The following is a 23,056-nucleotide window of genomic DNA, read 5'->3' as shown; positions in this document are numbered from 1 at the left end:
TGCACACACATATATGTATACATACATACATACATACATACATACATGCATGTGTGTATGTGTAAAATTTCAGAGATTCTTAAACAGGGGTCCAGGAAATTTATTTTATATATGTGTTTGCATATATTTGCATACTTACATGGGTGTATATGTATGTGTGTGTGTATATTTATATATGTAAATAAAGTTCCTGGACATCCAGGAACAGAGGAAGGAGGCACAAAGAGCAGTGTGATGAGGGTGGGGAGAGAGAGTGCACCTCCTTGACTGATGGAGATGAATAGAACGTTAAAGCTGGAAGGGACCTTTCACTATTACTATTAGTACTGAAAGTCCACATCCATTTAGCATTTTACAGTTTGTTTTTTAGGGGAATACCCATTTACATAGCCCCTGCTACATGTCAAGTACTGTGCTAGAGCTTGACAAATATTAACCCATTTGATCCTCACAACAGCCTTGTGAGGTACATGCGGTTATTATCAGTTGAGGAAATTGAGGCAAACAGAGTTAAGTGGCTTGTCCAGGCTCACATACCTAGTAATTATCTGAGGTCAGATTTGAACTCAGGACTTCCTGATTGCAGGCCTAGTGTTCTATCTACTGTGCCACCAGCTGCCTGTCTTTATGAAAAAGGGCTTCCCAGAGAGTGTAAGCTGCTTGAAGGAAGGTCCTATTTCTTTTGTCTCTTTATTCTCAGAATCTTGCATGATGCCTGACACATAGTAGGTGCTTCAATAAATGCCTCTTTGTTCACTCACTTGATACCTGCCATGAGGCAGGTCGGGCAGGTACTGCGATGTTATTCCCATCTTCCAGATGAGAATACTTGAGGCCAAAAGGGTTGAAGTGACTTTTCCTAAGACAGCAGTGATACTGGGCCTCAGACCCCAGCCTCCTGACTTACATTAGGTCTAGTGTTCTTTCTAATTCACTGTAGACCATCTTCTCCATTCTCCTTATTTTGTTGATGTGAGTATATAACCTGAAGTCCATTGAGTAAAATGACTTTATTGTGGTTCTGGACTTGGGGTGGGGGGAGCAGAGCTAAGACTGTGATCCCAGCCTCCCTGACTCCAGTCCAGGTCAGTGCAGAATGCCTGTCATTCAGCAGAGGCCATGGAAGACTTCATGAGAGGAAGTGGCTTTGTTGGTGAGACTGACACAAAGGATTTCAAGGTTATGACATGGGGAAAGGCATACGTGGCACTAACAGGGCGGGGTCAGAGTTCAAGCACCATTTCTGCAGCCACCTGCTCACGGGCTGTGTGACCTTGGACAAGCCACCTGACCTTGGGGATTCCTCTTCTTCACCTGTAAAACACAGGAGTTGGACCAGGTTGATGTGTGTGGTCACTTCCAGTTCTAATATTCTGTGATTCTTTGTGGGGCATGGCCTGGACTTGGAGTCAGGAGGACCTGGATTTGGATCCCCTCCTCAGATACTTAGTTTTTGTTGATCTTGGGCAAATCACTCTCTCTCTCTCTCTGAGCTTTAATTTCCTCACCTTTTAAATGAGGGAAAAGGAGCACCTACCTCCTAGGGTGGTTGTGAGGAACAAATGAATAAGAAGTAAGAAGATGTGCAGATCTTAAAGTGACATATAAAGGGGAGCCATTGTTGGTTCAAACAAAATTCTGACATGCTCTTCTCCATCTCCTCCCTTCCCATCCCCAGCCAAGTGGACTGAGATGTCCCTGTATGTTTGTCTCTTTGCACAGAGGAGAATGAGTTCATCCTGTACGCCATGAGGAAATCTATCTACCGCTATGACCTGTCTTCCGGGGCCATCGAGCAGTTGCCTGTCACGGGGCTTCGGGCAGCTGTGGCTTTGGACTTTGACTATGAACACAACTGCTTGTACTGGTCTGACTTGGCCTTGGACGTCATCCAGGTGAGCTGATTGTACACCTGAGTGGAGAGCTTGTGCTTGGCTACTAAAGGTCAGCTTAAGTTTTAACTTCCGTATCTGATGAGCCTTGTTCAGTGACATCCTGAGAAATGGTCGGGGGTTTCCAGGGTTTGGGAGGAGTAGCCTACTTGGGGCCATTACATGATGTAGCATCATCCCCCCGTATTAATATACCAGGGTCAGAATCTGTCTTGTAGCCTTCTCTGTGGTGAAGTTCCTCATATACTTCCCTCCATTTAGGTGGGGGCCGTACTTAGTTACTGTGGGGGCCTAAGGTGGGGAGTACACTTACCTACGCCCTGTTACCCCCTTCCCTTCCGTGCTTCCCCTCCATCAACTGTTGGGCCACAGCCCAAACTGTAGAAAGGAAACAAACAAAAAGGTCTCTGAACTGTCTAAATAAATGTTGATATACCAAAGTTCATACATGTATAAGTAATGCTAGCCTCTTCACTCAGAACCTATTTATTCTTACTTGAGATGCAGTTCTAATATGTTCAGTTATCTGGTTCCCCAGCACAAGGCATATTGGTAGTAACATCAGAAAGCTATACCTAGAAAGAAGTGTATAAATAAGAGCAAGAAGTGGTAAGGTCACAATGAAGAAGGAAACAGAAAAGTTAAAAAAAAAAAAAAGCAAGCCCAAGAACTTTTAATAGCACAGACTAGAGTAACAAGTTGGCAGCTCTGCTTGCTTCATAAGAATCTGAAGGGAATCACTGAATGATCTCCAGACTCTAAATGATGCTCGAGGTGGTGACTTGGAGCCTCCAGTCCTTCAGAGAGTGGTGGCTTCATCAGTGTGGGTTTTTCCCTGCCCCAAAATTGATTATGATCCCTCTAAAACTCATTAGGTGGTGTTTGTGCTTGAGTCATCAGAAAGAAGCTCATTTCTTTCTTGTATTTTACTCTGTTTAAGAAGGCAGGGAAGTATTCAGCATATTTTTTATTTTGATTTCTATCAGAATTGTTAAGATAAATTGGGGTAAAGTGTCACTTAAAGGGGTTAAACTTCAGTTAACCAGGTAATCCGCTTATATAGGATTGCTAATCTTCTTGGGACATAAACGTCTGAAACTTTGTTTTTTCCCCTCTTTAGCGTCTCTGTTTGAATGGAAGCTCTGGGCAAGAGGTGATCATCAATTCAGGTCTGGAAACAGTGGAAGCTTTGGCCTTTGAACCTCTTAGCCAGCTGCTTTACTGGGTAGATGCTGGGCTGAAAAAAATCGAGGTATGTTTGCTCCTGTTTTTATTTAGTATCGGAAAGGGTCTCCTTTGGACTATGCATGATACAGAGCATGGGGAGAGCGTGGGATTGGAGTCTGAGCATTCAGTTCTACAGAGAGCCGTCATGAAGAGAGCATCTATCTGGGCCGGGCTGTGGGGGGAGATGATAGTTCATATAGCACTTTCAGGTTTGCGAAGGGCTTCACAAATACTGTCTCATTTGATCCTCACAGTGCCCTGTCAGATGGGTGATACTGTGATCCCTATTTTACACATGAGGAAACTGAGGCAAACAGAGGCTGACTTGCCCAGAATCACATGTAAGCGTCTGAGGCAGGATTCGAACTCTCACCTTCCTCATTCCAAGCCCAATGCTGTACCCACTGGGTTTCCTAACTGCCTAGATGTTTTGTTTAGAAAAGTATGGGTCCCTGATCTTACAAAATGCAGTCTAATTGGGGAATAAGATGCAAGTGCAGATAATTGTAATACACAGGAACATGTGGTAGTTGCATTAGAGAGGTAGAAAGTGCTCTGTGAGGTCCAGGGGTGCAAAGTCTAGTTACTGAATTGGCGGTGGTGGTTCTGGGAAGTGAGAGAAGGCTTCACGGAGGAAGGGACATGTGCATCGCATTAACCAGGCAGGTGACAGCATCTAAGCGCTTACTCCATGCTAGGCTTTATGGGAAGTGCTAGAGATGCAAACATAAGCAAAAAGAAAGACAGTCCCTGCCCTCAAGGGGCTTACATTCTAAAGAGGAAAGACTCTATCTAGGGGAGCTGAAAAGCAGTGGTGAGGGGGAGGAGAGTGTTCCCATATTGGGGGGATGGGGGTGATATCCAGAGGAAAAGAAACATAACTGGTGGGGGAATGACGCAAGGCTGCTTTGGCCTTGACGCCAGAATGGAGGGGCTGAGGTCCTGGAAGAATCTCACCAGCGAGAGAAGGGGGCCGAAATGGTGAAGAGATGACACCAGGGTGATAAGGCCCCAGGTGGTGAAGGGCCAGGGTTCGAGGGCAGTTGAGTTGGGTTATTATGGTGAACTTCCAGGAGACTCAGAACCGCAGGAAGAAGGGGAATCAAACATGGCCGACCTACCCGTAAGTAGGAATTAGACAGAGGAAAGGAAGAGGGGGAAGGAGATTCTAGACTTAGGAAACATCATAAGAAAAGGGAGGGGCGTGCTGTGTTTGACGAAATAAAGAGAGAAGAATGGGCAAAGTATAGTGGATAGAAAGCAGGCCTTGCAGCAGAAAGGGTCAGGAGTCAACTCCTGCCGCTGACACATACAGCTGGGCTACTCTAGTCAGTTGGCTAGCATTTATTAAGCGCCTGCTGTGTGCCGGGCACTGTAATAAACCTTGCCAATACAAAGAAAGGCAAAAAACAGTTCCTCCTTTCAATGAGGTCAGCCTTATGGGGGAGCCAGCATGCAAACAGTTGTGTACAAACAAGTGATAAGCATGATAAACTGGGAATAATCAAAGGGAAAAGGCATTCTTGGGAAAGGCTTCTTGAAGAAGGTAAGACTTTATCTGAGACTCTATGGAAGCCGGGAAAACCAGGGACAGAGATGAGAGAGATTCAGGCATGGGGGCAAGCCACTGAAAACACTTAAGAGTTAGGAGATGATGGTCACGTTCAAGGAATAGCCTGGAGGCCAGTGTCACTGGATTGAAGAGGACATGGTGGGGAACAAGGTATAAAGAGATTGGACAGGTAGGAAAGGAGCAAGGTTATGGAGATCTTCATAAGCCAAAGAGAGGATTTTATATTTGATACCTCGGGCAGTAGGGAGCTACTGAAAATTCATGAAATGGGGACATGGCGTGACAGGTGAGTAGAAGGTGAACTGGAGTGGAGTGGGGGGAGACTTGAGGCAGGCAGACCCACCAACAGCTATTGCAGTAGTCCTGGCCTGAGGTAATGAGGGTCTGCTCCAACATAGTGGCAGTGCCAGAGGAGAGGGAAGAGCTTATGAAGACAGAAGTGAGAGGGCTTGGTAAGTGATTGAATTTGGGGAGTTGAAGATGATACCAAGGTTTCAGGCCTGGGTGAGGGGGAGGATAGTGGTACAAAGTCCCCTGACCTTGTAATTCAGAAATTAGGAAGAACGGAGACTTTGGGGGGAAAGATAATGAGTTTAGTTTTGGCCATACTGAGCTTAAGATGTCTCTAAGCTATCTAGTCTTAGAGGCAGCCAGATGGCTCAGTGGATAGAGTATTAAACCTGGAATCAGGTAGACCTGAGTTCAAGTACCTCCTCAGACACTTCCTATCTGTGTGATCCTGGAAAAGTCATTCAACCTCTATCTGCCTCAGTTTCCTTAACTGTAAAATGGAATAATAAAAGCACCTACTTCAAAGGGCCGTTAAGAGGATCAAATGAGATAATTTTTATAAGGCGGCACATAATAGGTGCTTAATGATGCCTATTCCCTCCCCTTCCCACTTCTTTCTAGTTCATGATGTTTAATAGGCAGTTAGAGATGCAAGACTGGAAGTCAGGAGAGAGGTTAGGACTGGACAAACAAATCTGAGAATCATCTTCATATTGATGCTGGTTGAATCCATGGGAGCTGATGAAATCACCAAGTGAATTAGTATATTGAGAGAAGAGAAGAGACTCTGGACACAACCTTGTAGGATACTCATGGTTAATAGGTGTGGCACCATCGATGATCCTGCAAAGGCCATTCAGAAGAGTTGGTCAGACCAGCAGAAGGAGAACTAGGAGAGAGTGGTGTCATGAAAACCTAGAGAGAAGAGGGTGATTGACAATGTCAAAGGCAGCAGAAGGAAAGATAAAGAAAAGATGAAAGATGAAGAAAATGACCGAGGAGAAGCCCTCAGTGCTCCCAGCAACTCCCCAAAACTATAATTTGCAGGGCAAGTGTGTACCTATAACAGTAAATAGTGTTTCTGCACTCAGAAATTTAGCTCCTGGTATCAGCAAAATCACACATCTGGTCTCAGACAAACGAAAACACAGAGGACAGGAACTGTATTATGATGTACCTTTGTATCTTCCTAGCACCTAGCCCAGTGCTTTGCATTTAGGAGGACCTTAATGAATTGAAAATATCTAATAATAATTTGAGCTCTTGTCATGCCTTTAACCACATACTAGTTAATTTGCCTTTATGCAGTAGCAGCCTAGGACAGTGCCAGATACCTAGAGAAGATAGATCAGAAAAAGAAATCCTGTAGAAAATGTACACAGTAGACAGTTTTAATAAATACAGTTGAAAAGTGACTATACAGTGATACCTCATGTATCAAGAATTCAGCTATCTGATCCCATCACCAATTCAGAACCATTAAGAACCAAGAATCTATCACAGAAGTCTAGCCAAAATTGAATTCACAAAATAAAGCAGTAAAACCCAGAAACTTAACTCAAAGGAGAGCCCCTCAGGTCCTTGTTCATAGCCCATTTACTTTTAATTAATATTCACTTCTAACACACCTGGTTATCTGGCTTCCTAACCCAAAGCAGATCAGCATGGAGGGGTGTGAAAGAAAGGACAGTGACATCACTGAGAAAAAACAGTGGACACCCTGATAAATCTAAGACACAAAACCTTAAGAAACAATATATTCTTAAATTTGTTGTAGATGCTAGAAGCCCTACATGGTCTTAATTGGTTCAATTCAGTTCAGCAAACAAGAATACTGATAAGATGAGCCAACATGAGGGCCAAGCTCCTGTCCTGTTGAAAGATAGGAAGTGTGGGAGAGATACTGCTGTGGGACTGGAGAAAAGCAACTATTTTTACTGATTTTTTTTATTTAATAGTATTTTATTTTTTTTGTAATTACATGTAAAGACAATTTTCAACATTCATTTTTTTCAAAGATTTTGAGTTCCAAAATTTTTTCCCTCTGTGATATAGGTTATACATCTGCAATCATGGTGTTTTACTGACTTTCTTTAAAGAAAAGAATGTAGAGTCATTGAACTGTAGGCTAGTGAGCTTGACTTTTGACTTTTGTTCCTAGAGAAGATCTAGAATATATTTTTATTGGGATGAGTTATAAGTGGTGGTGAACACACCAATCAACCTGACTTTATCAAGAGTAGGTTGTGCCAGACAAATCTCATCTCCTTTTTTGACAAGGTTGTTAGATTGGTAGATCAGAGAGTGAAATGCCATACATGTGATTTACCCAGATTTCAGACAAGTATTTCAAAAGTGTTCCGTGATGTCCTTGTGAACAAGATGGAAAGATAGGGGCTAGATGGTATCACAGCTGGGTAGATTAAATGATGAGATCTAAAGCATATTTGATGTCATCTTGCAGTAATTTTTCTAACAGAGTATCCCGGTTATCTGTTCTTGGCCCTATTCTGTTTGACATTTTTATCAACGATTTGGATGAAGAATGGCTATCCTGGCCCTATCTCCAAAATGGAGGCCATTGGAAGGCACGGTGGAGGGATATTCTAATGTACATATCACATTTGCAAATGACACAAAGGTTGGAGGGGAGATCTGACACTTTGGAAAATTGATTAAGGATCCAAAAAGTTCTTGATAGCTAAAACAATGGACCAAAACCAAGATTAGGTTTAATGTGGATAAACAAAAAGTCCTGCATTTGTGTTTAAAAAATATTAGTATATGGGGAAAGTGAGACAGAAATTCTCGTAGAAAAAGATATTGATGTCTTAGGCCAGGGCTGTCCAAAATGTGGCCTGCAGGCCACATGCAGCCCAAAGTGCAATTTATGCTGCCCACCTACAAGCATAGAAATTTACATAAATGCTTTAGTAAATGAAGCCGAGCCACCGCAGAGCTCTCACTAAAATGGCAAATCAAAATATATTGTCTGTTGTTTCTATAAAAACCTAAGGTTAGACAGCCCTGTCTTAGGCCACTGGAAGCTCAAGTCTGCAGTTAAGCACTTAACTGTGTGCCAGGCAAAGTGCTGGGAATCAAAAAAGCAATCAAGAAGAAAGTCCTCTAGTGATTTGCATTCTAATGGGGAAAAGACCACACATAGAGAGGGAGGGTAGATGTCCTATGGCCCCCAAAAAGTTTGTGTAATTTTGGGCCATGGAGTCAGAGCAAGGGGGGTGATATTCTCACTGATGCTGTTATGGTCTTGTTAGCCCGTATTTGAGGTCTGTGCAGTGATGGCACTCGAGACCATGATGTGGATCTGTTGAAGCAACTGAGTATTTTTAGCCTCTAGGAAGGGGAAGAGAAGACTGAGGCAGAGTGATCAGGATGACTGTCTTTCTAAGTACAGTTCTTGTAAATCTGTCACGTAGAAGAGGATTTAAGCTTGTTCTGCTGGGCCCTGGAAGGCAAAACTGGGAATAATCCCTGAAGATTGCCAAGGAGCAGATTTCAGTGTAAGAAAAAAACTTAGAGGCAGTTTTAAGCTGTCCATAAGGGGCTTGGGCTGCCTCTGTGGGGCACGTCACAGGGGCACTTCAAGTAGAGACTTAGATAACCACTGCTCGGGGCTTTCGTAGAGGGGATTCCTGTTCAGGCAGGTTTGGATTCAGTGACCTCTTTCATCTTCTCTTTTTCTGAGATTCTGTGTGCCTACAGTGTGCTGGGTACCAGGAGGGGAGTGCAAAGATTGCTATGACCCAGAGCAGAACGGTAGCTGATAGACACTCGTTGAGCTCCGGCTTCCTGATGTCACTTCAGTGGAGAGAGCCCTGGGCGTGGGGGTCGGGAAGACCTCAATTCAAATCCAGCTTCAGATACCTAACTAGCTGTGTCACCTTGGGCAAGTCACACTTAACTGTTTTTTGCCTCAGTTTCCTCATTTGTAAAATGGGGATGATAATAGCACTTCCCTCACAGACTTGTTTTGAGGATCAAATGAGACAGTATTTAACACAGTGCCTGGCAAATGGTAGGTACTAGATAAATGATAGCTATCATTATTATTATTGTATCATCATAACCACTTCCCTGTCTGCTGTTTTCAGCACTGGTTGCACTTTCACTCATAGCCCTAGTCATGGTGGGAGAGTTGGAATACTCTATGTGCTCCGTCACCACTTCTGTACTCTGCCTCTGCCACCATCGCTCATCACCTTCTCTTTGCTGGAGCATCATCCTCTACAAACTTGTCACCCGGTAGCAGTTACGTACCACCCCCCAGGACACTCTCCTTCCTCCCTTCCTCCTTCCCCCCCTTTCATGCCTCAGTTACAGCCTCTACCCCAGCTGTCACCCTCCTACTCGGAAGGGGAACAAGCCTTTATTACGTACCTGCTGTGTGCCAGGCACTGTGCTAAGTGCTTTACAGATACCTCATTTGATCCTCAGGACAATCCAATAAACCAGGTACTATTCTTATTGTCGTTTTAGAGTCGAGGACCCTGATGCAGACGGATTAAGTCGCTTGCCTAGGGTTAAGTAGTTAGTAAGTGTCTGAGGCCAGATTCTACTCAAGTCTTCCATGCTCCAGGCCCAGCATTGTAGGGGAATTTCAGCCTACATAATGATGCTTTTCCAAGAACCTTAACTTTTCAGTTCTTCAGGCTACTCAGTTGCCACGACCTGCATTACTTCTCATCACCGTGATCTTGATTTCAACAAGTGTTCCCTTTCTGTGTTTGTGAACTCTGAAATTCCTTTATCTGATCATAATCTTTTATCACTGCCTCTTTTCCTCTGCCTCACAGCTCTTCCCCATGTCCTTCATGCTCATTCTGATTTCTGTTCCACTAGCCCCGAGTTCTTTCCCAGGCTGTCACCTCTCGACTGCTCCTCCTGTCTTAGTCTCCATCCCTTGGGCTCTATTTTCCCATTTTTCATACTATTTCTGAGAAATGTTATTATTGTAATGTGGGGTAGAGATTGCTGCAAAAAGCATAGCCCTTTAGGAAATACATTCATCTAAAGATTACCTATCTTTCACTTAGGTGGCCAATCCAGACGGAGACTTTCGACTTACCATCGTCAATTCCTCTTTGCTCGATCGGCCAAGAGCTTTGGCCCTCGTCCCCAAAGAAGGGTAAGTGTCCAGTTCTGATGGTGAAAAAGACATTGCACGGCACGGTCCCTTTGAGTTATTTCTAGCAGATACATCCCTCTTGACCTGAAAACTACTGGAATCGGCATAACATTTTATCCATCTGGCTATCCATGTGGCTAGAGAGGATTTCTAAACTGGAATTGTTTGGAATAATAGAAAATAACATAGTTCATAGGGTTACAGATTTAGGACTAAAACAGACCTTAGAGCTTTAGCCCTCCTCATTTTGTAGATGAGGAAATGGAGCCAATTGGAGAGGAACAGCTTCTTGCTCAGTAACTCGACTGCTGACTGTCTAAGGCAGGATTTGCACCCGGATCATTCTGACTGGTGTCCAAGTCTAGTGCTCTATCTGCTCTAACATAATGAATAGTCTTGGCCAAGGAACTGTATTTCCTCTTTATTTATGAACTTTGGAATACGCCCAATAGTCCAGGTATCTTATATGTATGTATGTATGTATGTACACACATACACATTTATGGAGAGAGAGAGAGAGAGAGAGAGACAGAGAGAGAGACAGAGAGAGAGTGTTGAGCCATTTCAGTTGTGTCTGCCTCTTTGTGACCTCATTTGTGGCTTTCTTGGCAAAGGCACTGGAGTGGTTTGCCCTTTCCTTCTCTAGCTCATTTGACAAATGAGGAAACTGAAGCAGAGTTAAGTGACTTGTCTAGGGTCACACAGCTAGGAAGCATCTGAGGTCTAATTTGAACCCAGGTCTTCCTGGCTTTAGGCCTGGTGCTCTATCTATCTATTGCTACACCTAGCTGGCCTTGTTCATATACATACACAATACATATATGTCTATATACATATATGTGTGTTACATAACATACAATAGAAAATTTTAAATACCAATATATATTTTCCCTCCCACCTAGCATGTCTAGGCTCTTTGCCCTTTCTTCTAGCTGGAGTGTGTTCATGGCATACTGAGCCATTTAACCTGCAGAAAAGATAATTAGGAGGCTGACTCTGAGGCAGAGAATAGACACACATACACACACACTTCATTTCAAAGCCAAGGAAGTTCTTTTAGGTCAGTCTCTCCCTCATGCCACTGCCATAGTACTGCAGATATTTTTAGTTTCAAATGCCAAGCAGTAGGTAACAGTAGCTAACATTTATACAGCACTTTAAGGTTTGTCTAGTGCTTTCCATATGTTATCTCATTTGAGCCTCACAACAATCCGGTCAGGTGGGTGCCATTACAATCCGCATTTTACAGATGAGGAAACTCAGCCTAAGAGATGTTAGGTTCTTTGCCCCAGGTTTACATGGCTAAGTGAATATCCGAGGGATGATTTGAACTCGGGCATTCCTGACTCCCAGGTCCATTACTTCAGCTGCCTCTACCTGGCAGGTTTGTTCTTCAGAAACTTCTCTCTCTTACATTGAGGGCCCATTTTCTTGGTTCTAACAAGGATGTTCGCTTTGATGGGTTTGAAACCAGGTTGATGTTTTGGACTGACTGGGGTGACCTGAAGCCTGGAATTTATCGGGCCGACATGGATGGATCCTCCGTATATCGCATTGTTTCCGAGGATGTCAAGTGGCCCAATGGCATCTCGGTGGATGATGACTGGATCTACTGGACAGATGCATATCTGGACTGCATCGAGCGCATCGACTTCAGTGGCCAGCAGCGCTCCGTCATCCTGGACAACCTCCCTCACCCCTACGCCATCGCTGTCTTTAAGGTGCTTACCAGTGTTATCGGGGCAGACAAGTACTCTGCGGAGGTTAAGGGGGCTTGTGGTCTTTGGATCTTTGTTGGAGTTGTGAATCTGCCATTCGGGTCCCTTTAAGTCAGTGCTTTCTAATTGTTACAGTTTGGATCTTGTTTGAATTTGGGGCAGCTGATTCAGGTCCTTTCCAGGATTTGACCCTTCTCCCTAGTAGGTTAGGTGTGGCGACACGATGAAAGACTGAGATGCCGGTGGATGGATCAGGCGACGGCTTCTCCCCTCCATGCCCTTACCTGGCTTGTCCTGCTGGGATGTCCCCAGCTTTTCTGCAGTCTGCTCATTCCACGTCCTATCTCCTTAGGAGGATGGGCTGATCTGCCTGCCTCCTTGACGCTCATTACTAGCAGACCTCTAGAGGACAGAGTTGTTTTCCTTGAAACAAGAACAGCTCGCCTGTTTATAGCACCTTAAGGTTTAAACAAACCACTTTTTTCACCAAAAAAACAAAAACAGAAAAAACCATGAGGTCAGTAGTATGAGTATTATTATTTTATTATTATTCACAGTTCACAGATGAGGAGATGAAAGCTGCTTCTGATCCCACTGATCAGAGGGAGGACCCAAGGCCCCTGACTGTAGGCCCACTCTTCCTTCCATTACCCCATGCTGCCTCTCCCTTGTAGCAGTTGGTGGGTTGAATTCTGGGGCATCTCTACTGACTTTTATTTCCATCTGGTGGTTTTAGTTGCTTTCATCTTAACTGTGCCAAGGGCTTGGAGTGGCATGACAGATTCTTGCTCTTCAGGGCCAGATAAATCAGTTCTTTTTCAGGACATCAAATGTCCACTGTGAACTGGACAGGGCACTTGGCTCTGTCTTGACTGAGAGGAGGTAAGAGAGGGAAAAAAGAAAGAAAGACTGAGCCCAGGATATCAGGAACCGCGAGTCTTGCTGATCAAAGGAATCACATTTTCCTTTTCAGAATGAAATCTACTGGGACGATTGGTCACAACTCAGCATCTTCCGAGCTTCCAAGTACAGTGGGTCCCAGATGGAGATTTTGGTTAGCCAGCTTACAGGCCTGATGGACATGAAGATTTTCTACAGGGGGAAAACCACAGGTAAGTCAGAGGTTTCTTCATCACCTGTTCAGAAGCTCTCCCCAGAGAGGAGCTGGTTGTGGGCAATTTTTTCACCTGAGCAGTAAGCGCCACTGTGCATTTTCAGTTGTCACGACAACATACACATTATTTAATTCCTCCTTAATGACATCTTAATTTCTCTTTTAATGATGTACAAACAGCTGGAAGACAGCATGATTTTGCCTCTCTGGCTTGCTGGTGTTGGGCGGATAATTACACCCTCCTCCTGCCCTTCACCCCTTTTTGATTGGTGGGAGATGCCTAGGGATGGAGGTGGCCAAGTCTCAGCATGTTTCTGATCCCAGTGGGTGGTGACAGTTATGCAAAGTGACATCCGGATAGGCTCCGGCACAGTTTGCTAGCAAGCCTATTCAGATGCTGCATTTCAAGCCCAAGACCCTCCTTTTTAGGAAAAGGTAGGTGCCACATATGGAGGCTTCCCTAGGCCTTTTTGTGGGGATGAGCTCCTTTTCATTCCTATAAAATTTTAAGGTCCCTGGGGATGGTATTGAATTCTAGGGCATGTCGATGATGATGCCAGTAATGGTGACAGTCTGAGCCAGTATGATATAACAGGACTGCTAGATTTGGACTTGGGTTCGATTCCTAATTACTGTACTTAAATCGTAGCATTTAAAGCTAGGATGACCTTAGAGGTCATAGGATCATAGAGTTAGAGCTGGAAGGAGCCTCATTTTATAGATGAGAAATCTGAGAGGTAACTTGCCTCAGGTCACTCAGCAAGTAAGTGGCCAAACTAGGATTCACCCTTGGACCCTTTGACTCCAAATCCAGTACTATTTCTGCTATTCCCACCTATGTTTTACAGACAAGAAATTTTTTTTTATTGGAAAAAAAAGTTGATATCTTGTTTTTATATCACCTTTATTTCCCTATATGTTAGTGCTTTCTCCTCCACTCATTGTGCCATCCCTTGTAACAAAGAATTTTTTTAAAAAGAGAAAAAAACAGCCTAGTGAAATTAACCAACACAATTGTAGTCACTATTCAGTGTTCCACGCCCGTAGTACCCCACCTCTACAAAGATTGGTGGGAAATACATATTTCTACACATCCTCTTTGAGTCTTCGATTGGTCGTTATAATCACACAGTATTCAATTTTCTTTTTTTGTTGTCCTTTCTGTTTACATTGTTGTAGTTTTTACATATATTGTATTTTTTAGTTTTGCTTACTTCACTTTGTATCAATTTATGTAAGTCTCTCCGTGAATCTCTATGTTCTTTATGAACATCATTTCTTTTATGACAGTAACATTCCATTGTGTTCATGTGCCACAGTTTATTTTGCCACATATTACGTTTTCAGCCTTATTTTTAATTCTACTTCCCTTCGTGAGCATATTCCGGCTAAAATAGACTTCTACCTGTACCCTGATCTCATCCTGTTTTTTCTGCCTTCTGTGTATTCCTGTGGGCTATCCCCAGTGCTGAGAACATACCTCTCCACATCTGTCTGTTGTAAAGGTTTGTTGTTGTTTAGTCATTTTTAGTGGTGTCTGACTCTGTGACCCCATTTGGGCAAACACACTTGGAGTGGTTTGCCATTTCCTTCTCCAGCTCATTTTACAGATGAGGAAACTGAGGCAAACAGTGTTGAGTGACTTGCCTGGGGTCACACAGCTAGTAAGCGTCTAAGGCTGGATTTGAACCATGAGAATGAGTCTCCCTGACTCCAGGCCTGTAAATGCTAGGTCTGTAGTTTCAGCATGTCTTTAGGATGATGAGGTAGTCAGGATCAGTGATGCAGCCTGAGTTGTATCTCAGTGGTCTTATCATTATGGAGTTATCTTTGCTAATAGATTGGGTCTTTACTATTGGAAGGTCCCAAGTGTGTCTGTCTGTTTCACAGCTTAGAAAACTTCTGGGGAGGAAGACTCAAAAGACACAGGGCATTTGATATCATGACTGCCTTGGAGTGTAGGTCAGTGTGTTGGAGGAAACATGAAAAAGGGAGCATGGAAGAGATTGGGGTAGTTCTCCTCCTGAGCCTGAGATGCTTACATGGCTCTGATTCTTCCTCTTCAGGTGGCCAAATTCATCCATAGGCAGCTGAGTTTTTGCAAGCTTTCCCCTGTAGACAATTCTGCTCCATCCCCTTAAGTGTGCCACTAAATGCCACCTCCAGGAGATAGCAGCTCCATCACTAGCTGTGTAGTTTTGGTTCTGCTGTCTTCCCTGGCTCTGTTGCTAAGAAAGTCTTCCTTGATTTATCTGTCGGTAAACAATCTATCTCTCAGGATCTTTCTCGTACTTTGTTTACCTCTCCTCTTTGCTCCTATCATCACATTCTATCTTGAATCATACTTAGTTTTTTAATGTATCTTATCCTTCCTCTTACACTGAAATTCCTTCTCAGCAGGGATTGTTTTTCAGTTTTGTATTTCCCAACAGTACAGTGTCTTTCACTCATAGCTTAGTAAATGTTTGAATTGTATAAGAGAATTATATTGTCTTCAGTAGCCTTGAAGACTCCCAACTAGTTCATCAGATTATCCATACCAGAAATGTGTGACCAGAGTGGATGGGATAAATGGCTCATTCCTTTACTTCTAACTGAAATCCTGCCCAGCCTCCTCACTTCCTGTTGAAATCATACCTATACTCAGATCAGATTTCATTTTTACCACGGAGCCTTCTCCAGCCAACTTGGCCAAAGTGACCTCTTTCTTCTGAACTGTGACACAACTCTATCACTTATTTGACTGCATTCTTACTCTCTCGTACCCTTAGCCATCTTTATGTGTTGTACTTAACTTCCCATCTAGATTGTCAGCTCATCAAGGCCAGGGAGCAGGATTTACACTTCTCTGCAGCCCCTGTAGGTCCTGGTACAGAACCTTGCTAGGTATTTTTTGATTGAATGATTTTTTTTTTGGCATTTAGAAAAATGCTGAGTACATAGTATATACCCCATAAATAAGGGATGAATTGAGTTATTGAAAGAAAGTTATATGATGACTTCAGGGAAGCAAAAAGGTTTATCCTGGGTGAGAACTAAAGTAATTGAAAGCCTAAAACTTCAGGAGGGCCAGCCCTGCACTGAAGTATCTTCATTATCATAACCATCATGACCTCCCTGAAACTTATCAAAGACTTAGGGCCTGGGGAGCTAAAGAAGCATAACATCTTGGGCAAGTCACAACATCTCTAGGCCTCTGTTACCTCATCTTATCCACTACATGGTGAGATGAAATGTTACAGAGTATGGTAAGACCTCTAGGGTCCTCTTCCAGGTCTGGGAATCCACAACCATGCTTCATAATTTTGCCAAAGGTCAGTCCTACTTTAGAGCACAGGGCTTAAGACTTTTTTTTTTTTAAATCACTAGACCCTTTATATATTATTTTGGAATCATGGAAATTGGGTGAAGTGGTAAAGTTTGCTTTCATGGCACAGTTTTAGAAATTGAACTGCTTTTGACTGACTAATGAACAAATAGAAAATAGCCTAGTCTTAGAAATGATAGGACTAGCTGTGATTTTGGGAAGTACGGTGTTCCCTGAGTTCTGTTGTTCACTCACGTTATCTAAAAAGGCAACTTTTCATCCTAAAAATATTCAAGCCTTATCAATTCTTGGAGAAGTTAATACTGAACTTCTGCACAGGTTACAATCTCCAAGTTTGTGCAATCTTTTAAAAAATTTTTAAATCTTTTATCTTTATATCACCTTCATTTTCCACTATCTACCTCCCTTCTCTCCCACACATAGAACAATCCCTTAAGAGAAAGAAGAAAAAGGAATTAAAAAAAATGTTTAGCAAAACTAACTTATAGGGCAACCAAGTCCAACTATCCAGGTAGTGCGCCACACCTATAGGCTTCTACCGCTACAAAGAAGGTTGAGAGATACTTTCTTATAGCTCTACTTTGGTGCCTAGCCTGACCATTATAATTACCTGTGTTCAGTTTTTATTTTGTTATTGTCTTTTCTTTCCATTTGCCTTATTGTAGACATGTGTATAAGTTTTCTTGTTCTGCTTACCACATTTTGTATCAGTTCATTTAAGTTTTCCTATGTTTCTCTATCCATCATGATCATCTTTTCTTATGCTATGATAATATTCCATTATATTGTTGTGCCACAATTTGTGTAGCCACTCTCCAATTGATGGAGGTCTATTTTGTTACTTGTTTTTGGCTACTACTTAAAAAATGCTGCTAAATATATTTTCATGTATCCTGAGCCATTCTTTTTATCCTTCACCTCTTTGGGGTGTATGCCTATCCATGAGATCTATGAGTCAAAGAGGGTATGGAGATTTTACCCTCTTTCTTAGCATAATCCCAAATTACTTTCCAGAATGGTTGAACTAATTCACAACTCCATAGTATATTAGTATGTTCTCTCTCTTTCCAGTCTTTCCAACATTAACTAGTCTCATCTTTTGTCATCTTTGCCAATTTGCTGGATGTTAGGTGAATTCTCAAGAGTTGTTCTGATTTATATTTCTCTCATTATTAGTGATTTGGAATAGTCTTTCATATGGTTGTTCATAGTTTGTAATTCTTTTGAGAACTATTTTTTTAAGAGAGGTTCTATGGTATGGTAGAGATAGACAGAGACTGGCTCCAGAGCCAAGAGGCCTGAATTCAAGTCCTCTCTGACACAAAGTCACATGGCCTCTTAGGTGGTCTAGGTGACCCTTTAAGACTAAGTTGAAGAGAAGGTGATGACCTGCTTTGATAGAGAAAATTTCCTCATTCAGGAGTTTCCAGTACCAGTGAAATCATGGGTCTAATCCCTATTCTTACAAATCTCCATCGAACAGTTACTCATTTGAGTAATGGCTCTTCCTTATGTATTTATATTAGTTTTCATGTCTTTGATATCTTATCAGATATTTAATGCAAAAGATTTTTCTTTTCTGATTAATAGCTTTCCTTCTTATTCTAGTTGTGTTGATTTTGTTCAGGTAAAACATAATTATATTTTATGTAAAGAAAACTATGTTCTCTTTTGTGTCACCTCTATCCTTTAGTAAAGAGTTCTTTCCCCAAACATAAGTGTTAAAAAAGTATCCATTTTGGTTCTCTTCTAATTTTTTTAATTCTGTGACTTTTACTATTCAGGTCATACATACATTTTGAGTTTATTGTGATATATGTTGCAAGCTGTTGGTCCAAGATTAATTTTTGCCAAATTCTATTTCTAGTTTTCATAGCAATTCTTTTCAGATAGGGACCTCTGAAAGGAATTTGCATTCTTGAATTAATTGAACAGTGTTAATGACTTCACTTGTTTTTGATTCTTCTTTATCTAGTCTTTACCACTGATGTACTTTTTAAATGTATTAACTGCAGTAAGTAGTTTTGGTGATTCCTGCTTTATAGTATAATTGAAGGTCTGGGAGCACTATTCTCCCATCATTCTCATATTTGGTCATCAATTTCCTTGAAAGTCTAGGCCTTGTGTTCCTCCAAATGAAATTTGTTGTTATTTTGTTTCCATCCCTTTGTAATTTGATTGCTAACGTACTGAATCTTTAAATTAATTTAGTTGGTGTTGTAATTTTGTTATATTAAACACTGAATATTGTTCTAGTTATGTAAAGCCATTCTTTATTTCTTTAAATGATGTTTTGTAATTGTATTTGTATAAGTCTTGAGTGTTCTTTGGTAGATTATCTCCTAGATATTTTATGCCTTTTGTAGTTATTTTGAATGAGATTTCCCTTTATTATTATTTCTTTTTGGATTTTGTTATTGCTGTACAGAAATGCTGTTGATTTTTATGGGTTTGCTGTGTAACCCACTACTTTATTGAAGATATTGTTTCAGTTATTTCTTTGTGGATTCTTTAGAATTTTCTGAGTAAACCGTCAGTTTTCCAGCAATTTGGGATAATTTTATGTCCTATTTGACTATGTTGATATCTTTAATTTTCCTGACTTTTTGTTATCACTAACATTTCTAGAACTGCGTGAGATAAATGGAGAATAGGAATATCCTTGCTTCTTGCATCTACTGAGAAGAATTCTAACGTTTTCCCCACCGCACGTAATATTAGCTTTGGTTTTAGCTGTTTTGCTGCCGTAAAAAAAAAAGTCCTTCTCCGCCTGCCTCGTAGGGCCCAGAGAAGTTAAAGTGACAGGTCTAAGGTCACGCTCTCTATAATGCTGTGACTTTGGGCAAGTCACTTAACTTCTTTGGCCTGAGTTTCCACACCTGAAAAATAGGGATAACGATACTTGCGCTACCTGCTTCACAAGACTGTAAGGAGAGGGCATTGTGGGCTTCAAAGTGCTGTGTGAACGTAAGCTATTAAATCCTGGATTGAGGAAGGAGGGCTGCCACTTCTCAGTGCACTCCCATCCAGGAATCCTGGCAGACTCTGAAGACCCAGCGTGGCAACTGGCAGCTGTCTTGGGGACACAGCAGGTAAGGCCTCGAGAGCTGTCAGTAGATCGTGAAATCCTGGATGCCCTTTGGAGCTCTAAGATTCTTTTCAATGAAAAGTCTTCCTTCCTTGTCTTTCATAGACCTAGAATGTTAGACCTAGAAGGAACCTTAGAGTTCATCTAGTCCAGATTTTTCTTTTTATGGATAAAGAAAGTGAGGCCTTGAGACTTGGATTGACATGGTCAAGGTCGTGCAGCTGTTAAGCGGCAGAACCAGGTTTCAGTCCCAAGCCTTATGTGAGGTCTTATGGAGTAGCTAAGAGACACAACGGATAGCGTGTAGAGCTCCAGTCAGGAAGACCTGAGTTCAAATCCTGCCTCCAGACGCTTACTAGCTATGTGAACCTGGGGACATCACTTAACCTCTGCCTGCCTCAGTTTCCTCATCTGTAAAATAGGGATGATAATGGTACATACCTTACAGGGTTGTTGTGAGGAGCAAATGAGATAACATAGATGTGAAAAGCACTTTATAAACCAAAGCAATATATAAATGTTATTATTGTTATTATTTTTAATTTTTATCACAGTTCCCAAATTCAGTGCCATTTTCACTACATCACCCTCCCTTACCTTTGTTTGTCCTGAACATAGTATTGATTCAACAGGGAAACAGTAGGGTAGATGCTCCAGAGAGGATATCTCTGTTAAAGAATTCTCCCCACATCTCAAGATTAAATATCATCTCAGGTCTGTTGACTCACCTTTATAGTTTCTTGCTTGAACTAGGATATGGCTTTTGGTTTATGTTCCAAAGATAGCCTTGGGTAAGGGGAAAATTGAAAGGATGAGGACAGCAGGGCCATATGTTGGCATACCGTGTTAAATTCAGTAACTTATAAGTGCATTGACTTACAGCATTTTAGATCTGAAAGGAACCTTCAGGGACTGTTTTGTTTGGAATTCTCAATTGATCACATTAAATCTTGTATCTATGAGACCTTTGAAGACTAGAGTGCCATACAAAGTTTCATGGCATCACAGCATAGCAGAGGCCTGTGTTAAGAGCTCTCAGGCACAGTCCAGGGCTGTACCTTTCCTAGTGGATCAGTGAATGTTCCTTCAGTGATCTCTTTGGGGTATGGTAGAAGAGTAATTCCTGATAACAATGATGATAGTGATGAAATAATTGTTAGCATTTATATAGAACTTTAAAGTTTGCAAAGTACTTTACCTGTGTTAGCTCATTCGGTCTTCACAACAATCCCGTGAGGCAGGTGCTACTGTTAGCCCCATTTCACAAATGAGGAAACTGGGGCCAAGAGGAGTTTATTGACTTGCCCCAGGATTACACAGCTAATAAGAATTTGTGGCAATGTTTGAATTCAGGTCTTCCTGATTCCAAGTCCCACGCCTGTCTACTGCGCTGCCTAGCTGCCTCTTTAGGCCTTGTCCAGAACGATATTATGAATTTTGCAAAAGAACTAGTATTTGCTTCATCCTCAGATTATCTAACTATCCTTTCTCCCTCCTCACCTCTGCCTTTTAGAATGCCTGGCATCCTTTCAGATTCAGCTGAAATGCCACCTTCTGCAGGAGGCTGTTTACGGTCTCCCCAGGTGCTAGTACCTTTCCCTCTAAGGTTACCTTCCAAAAACTCTATTTATATATTGTGTATATGTACATGTTGTCTCCTCCATTAGAATGTAAGCTTCTGGATGGCAGGGACTGTTTAGCTTATTCTTTGTAAGTGCATAACAAATGCTTGCTGTTCGAGTAATATGTAAGTGCATAATAAATGCTTGCTGATCAAGTAGTATCCTTTTTACTTATCGGGCCACTCATGGTGCTCCTCACTAGAATGTGAGCTCCTTGAGAGCGTAGGTCAGTCTTTGTATCCCCAGCATCTCACATAGTGCTTTGCATATAGTGGGCACTTCAACTCAACAAAACATTGGTTATCTCTGTCCCTTTGTTGCTCTTGATGACTTTCTTTGATGGAGAAAATTATCATGCTCTTCTTGACAGAAAAGCTGTAGATCCCTTTATGGTGTGGAAGGTGGAGGGTAGAGCAAATGATAAGAAATTTACCTTGAAACTTCATTCTTTCCCCTAAAATCAGACGTGCTATTTGAAGCATGGAATACTCTAGCCTTAGCTAGACAATGGCGGACACAGGCCGGATGCTTTCCCAGATGGGTATTGAGAGATGTAAAGCAAAGGATGGGGGAACAGCCCCAAATGGGCCTGCTGAAAACACTGTCTGGCTCTGTTTCATGATCTTGTTAAACTCTCTTTAAACATCACAGGGGGTGAGAACATTAAGTGGTTCCTGAACAAGGGAAATCTGGGAAAGGCTATTTATTGCACAAAGGATGGTGACCAGCTGTTCAGTGTCTCCCTCAAAACAGAACTAGAGGAAATGGACTAATAGAGCAGTAGCAGGAGGGTTTGGGATTTGGAAATAAGGAAAGGCATTCTCATAGCGGAGGTTGCAAGATTCAGTTTGCTAAAGAAACTTGTGGAATATCATTCCTGAGGTGCCTTTAAAACCAGAACACATTCCATCATTCTAGGCCAAGTTCAGTTTGGGGAACAGAGAAGACAGCCATTTCCAGGCAGTAGCTGCTGACTCAGAAGTCATTAGGAACAGGAGGATGGAGAGGAGAAAAGTGAAAGCTTGACATATACTCTGAGTCATCGTAGCCATCCCTACAGGGCTTACTTAGAGTTTGGCTTTAGCCCAGCACAGAAGGATGCAGAAGAGCAGATTCCCCTGGGTGATCCAAGGTCAGAATGTAAGGAGGATGTCCTGGATTTCCTCCTGATGTCTGGCACAAATGGCCTACTTCTTAGACACAGAGAGACCATGGCACTGTGCAGCCTCCGGATCTTTCTGATTCCAAAGCTGTGGCATGCAGATAGGTGAGATTCATTGTGCTTGATAATACTGAGGACTGTCTCCAGGTCTTCTTTTCACAGGCTCTCTGAGTTAATCTGAGAGAAGCACAGAAATTGTAGAAGGCTATGAGAAAAAAAAATTTAAAAACCAAAACCAAAACAAAACTTCCCGTTGATCTTTTGAAGGAAGGGGAGAGAGGGATATGATTGCACCCTGCTTCTTAGTTCATAGCTGACATCCCAGAGTTTCTCTCTGACATGGGGTAGTATGATCTTCTAGTGAGAGGAATAGAATCCAGAGATTCTGTGTCATCCACAAAAGTAAATCTTCCATCTCACAAGTAAATGTTCAGAAGGATGTGTTTGACACGCATTTGGCAGGCAGGCTCTTAGATATCCTTGTTCAGATGAAGTCTGTGGTCTTTGAGCTCCCTACTTCTTTGATGACCTAATATAAACAGTTCCAGCACTGTTCGAATGCCGTTATTCTGGTGTGATCTAAGAGAAGGTTGCTGAGGGAATTGGTAGAATGCACTTATACCAACTCCAGCTGTAGCACAGGCAAGCCTGCCTTTCTCACATTGGGTGTGATTTCCTCTTTGTGCTGGAGAAAGCAAACTTGGATTATACTAAGGCAGCAGCAGTTCTTCGACCCCTGAGGTTGGGGGGAGAGAGGGTTTCCCTGAGACCCTTTCAGGGAGGGCCTGCAAGGTCAAAGCTAATTTCATAATAATACTAAGATGTTTTAATTTCTAATATGGTAAATATTGATAGATATAGCATACGTGAACAAAAGCCCTGGGGGTGGGAGGGG

General features: G+C 42.2%; 1 protein-coding gene across 1 annotated transcript in view; it reads left to right on the top strand.

Moving 5' to 3' along the window:
- Window positions 1–23,056, top strand: part of SORL1 (sortilin related receptor 1) — a 208,387-nt gene that overhangs the window by 117,286 nt on the left and 68,045 nt on the right. Inside the window, exons 17-21 of the mRNA XM_036745727.1 lie at window positions 1,723–1,895; window positions 3,013–3,144; window positions 10,038–10,129; window positions 11,604–11,850; window positions 12,821–12,959. Coding sequence (XP_036601622.1) covers window positions 1,723–1,895; window positions 3,013–3,144; window positions 10,038–10,129; window positions 11,604–11,850; window positions 12,821–12,959 — 783 coding nt within the window. The remainder of the gene's footprint in view (window positions 1–1,722; window positions 1,896–3,012; window positions 3,145–10,037; window positions 10,130–11,603; window positions 11,851–12,820; window positions 12,960–23,056) is intronic.

The sequence above is a fragment of the Trichosurus vulpecula genome, chromosome 2 (genome assembly GCF_011100635.1).
Source record: "Trichosurus vulpecula isolate mTriVul1 chromosome 2, mTriVul1.pri, whole genome shotgun sequence".
NCBI classification, from domain to species: domain Eukaryota; kingdom Metazoa; phylum Chordata; class Mammalia; order Diprotodontia; family Phalangeridae; genus Trichosurus; species Trichosurus vulpecula.
The sequence above is the reverse complement of the archived record's forward strand: the minus strand, read 5'-3'. Positions and strand labels throughout refer to the sequence as shown.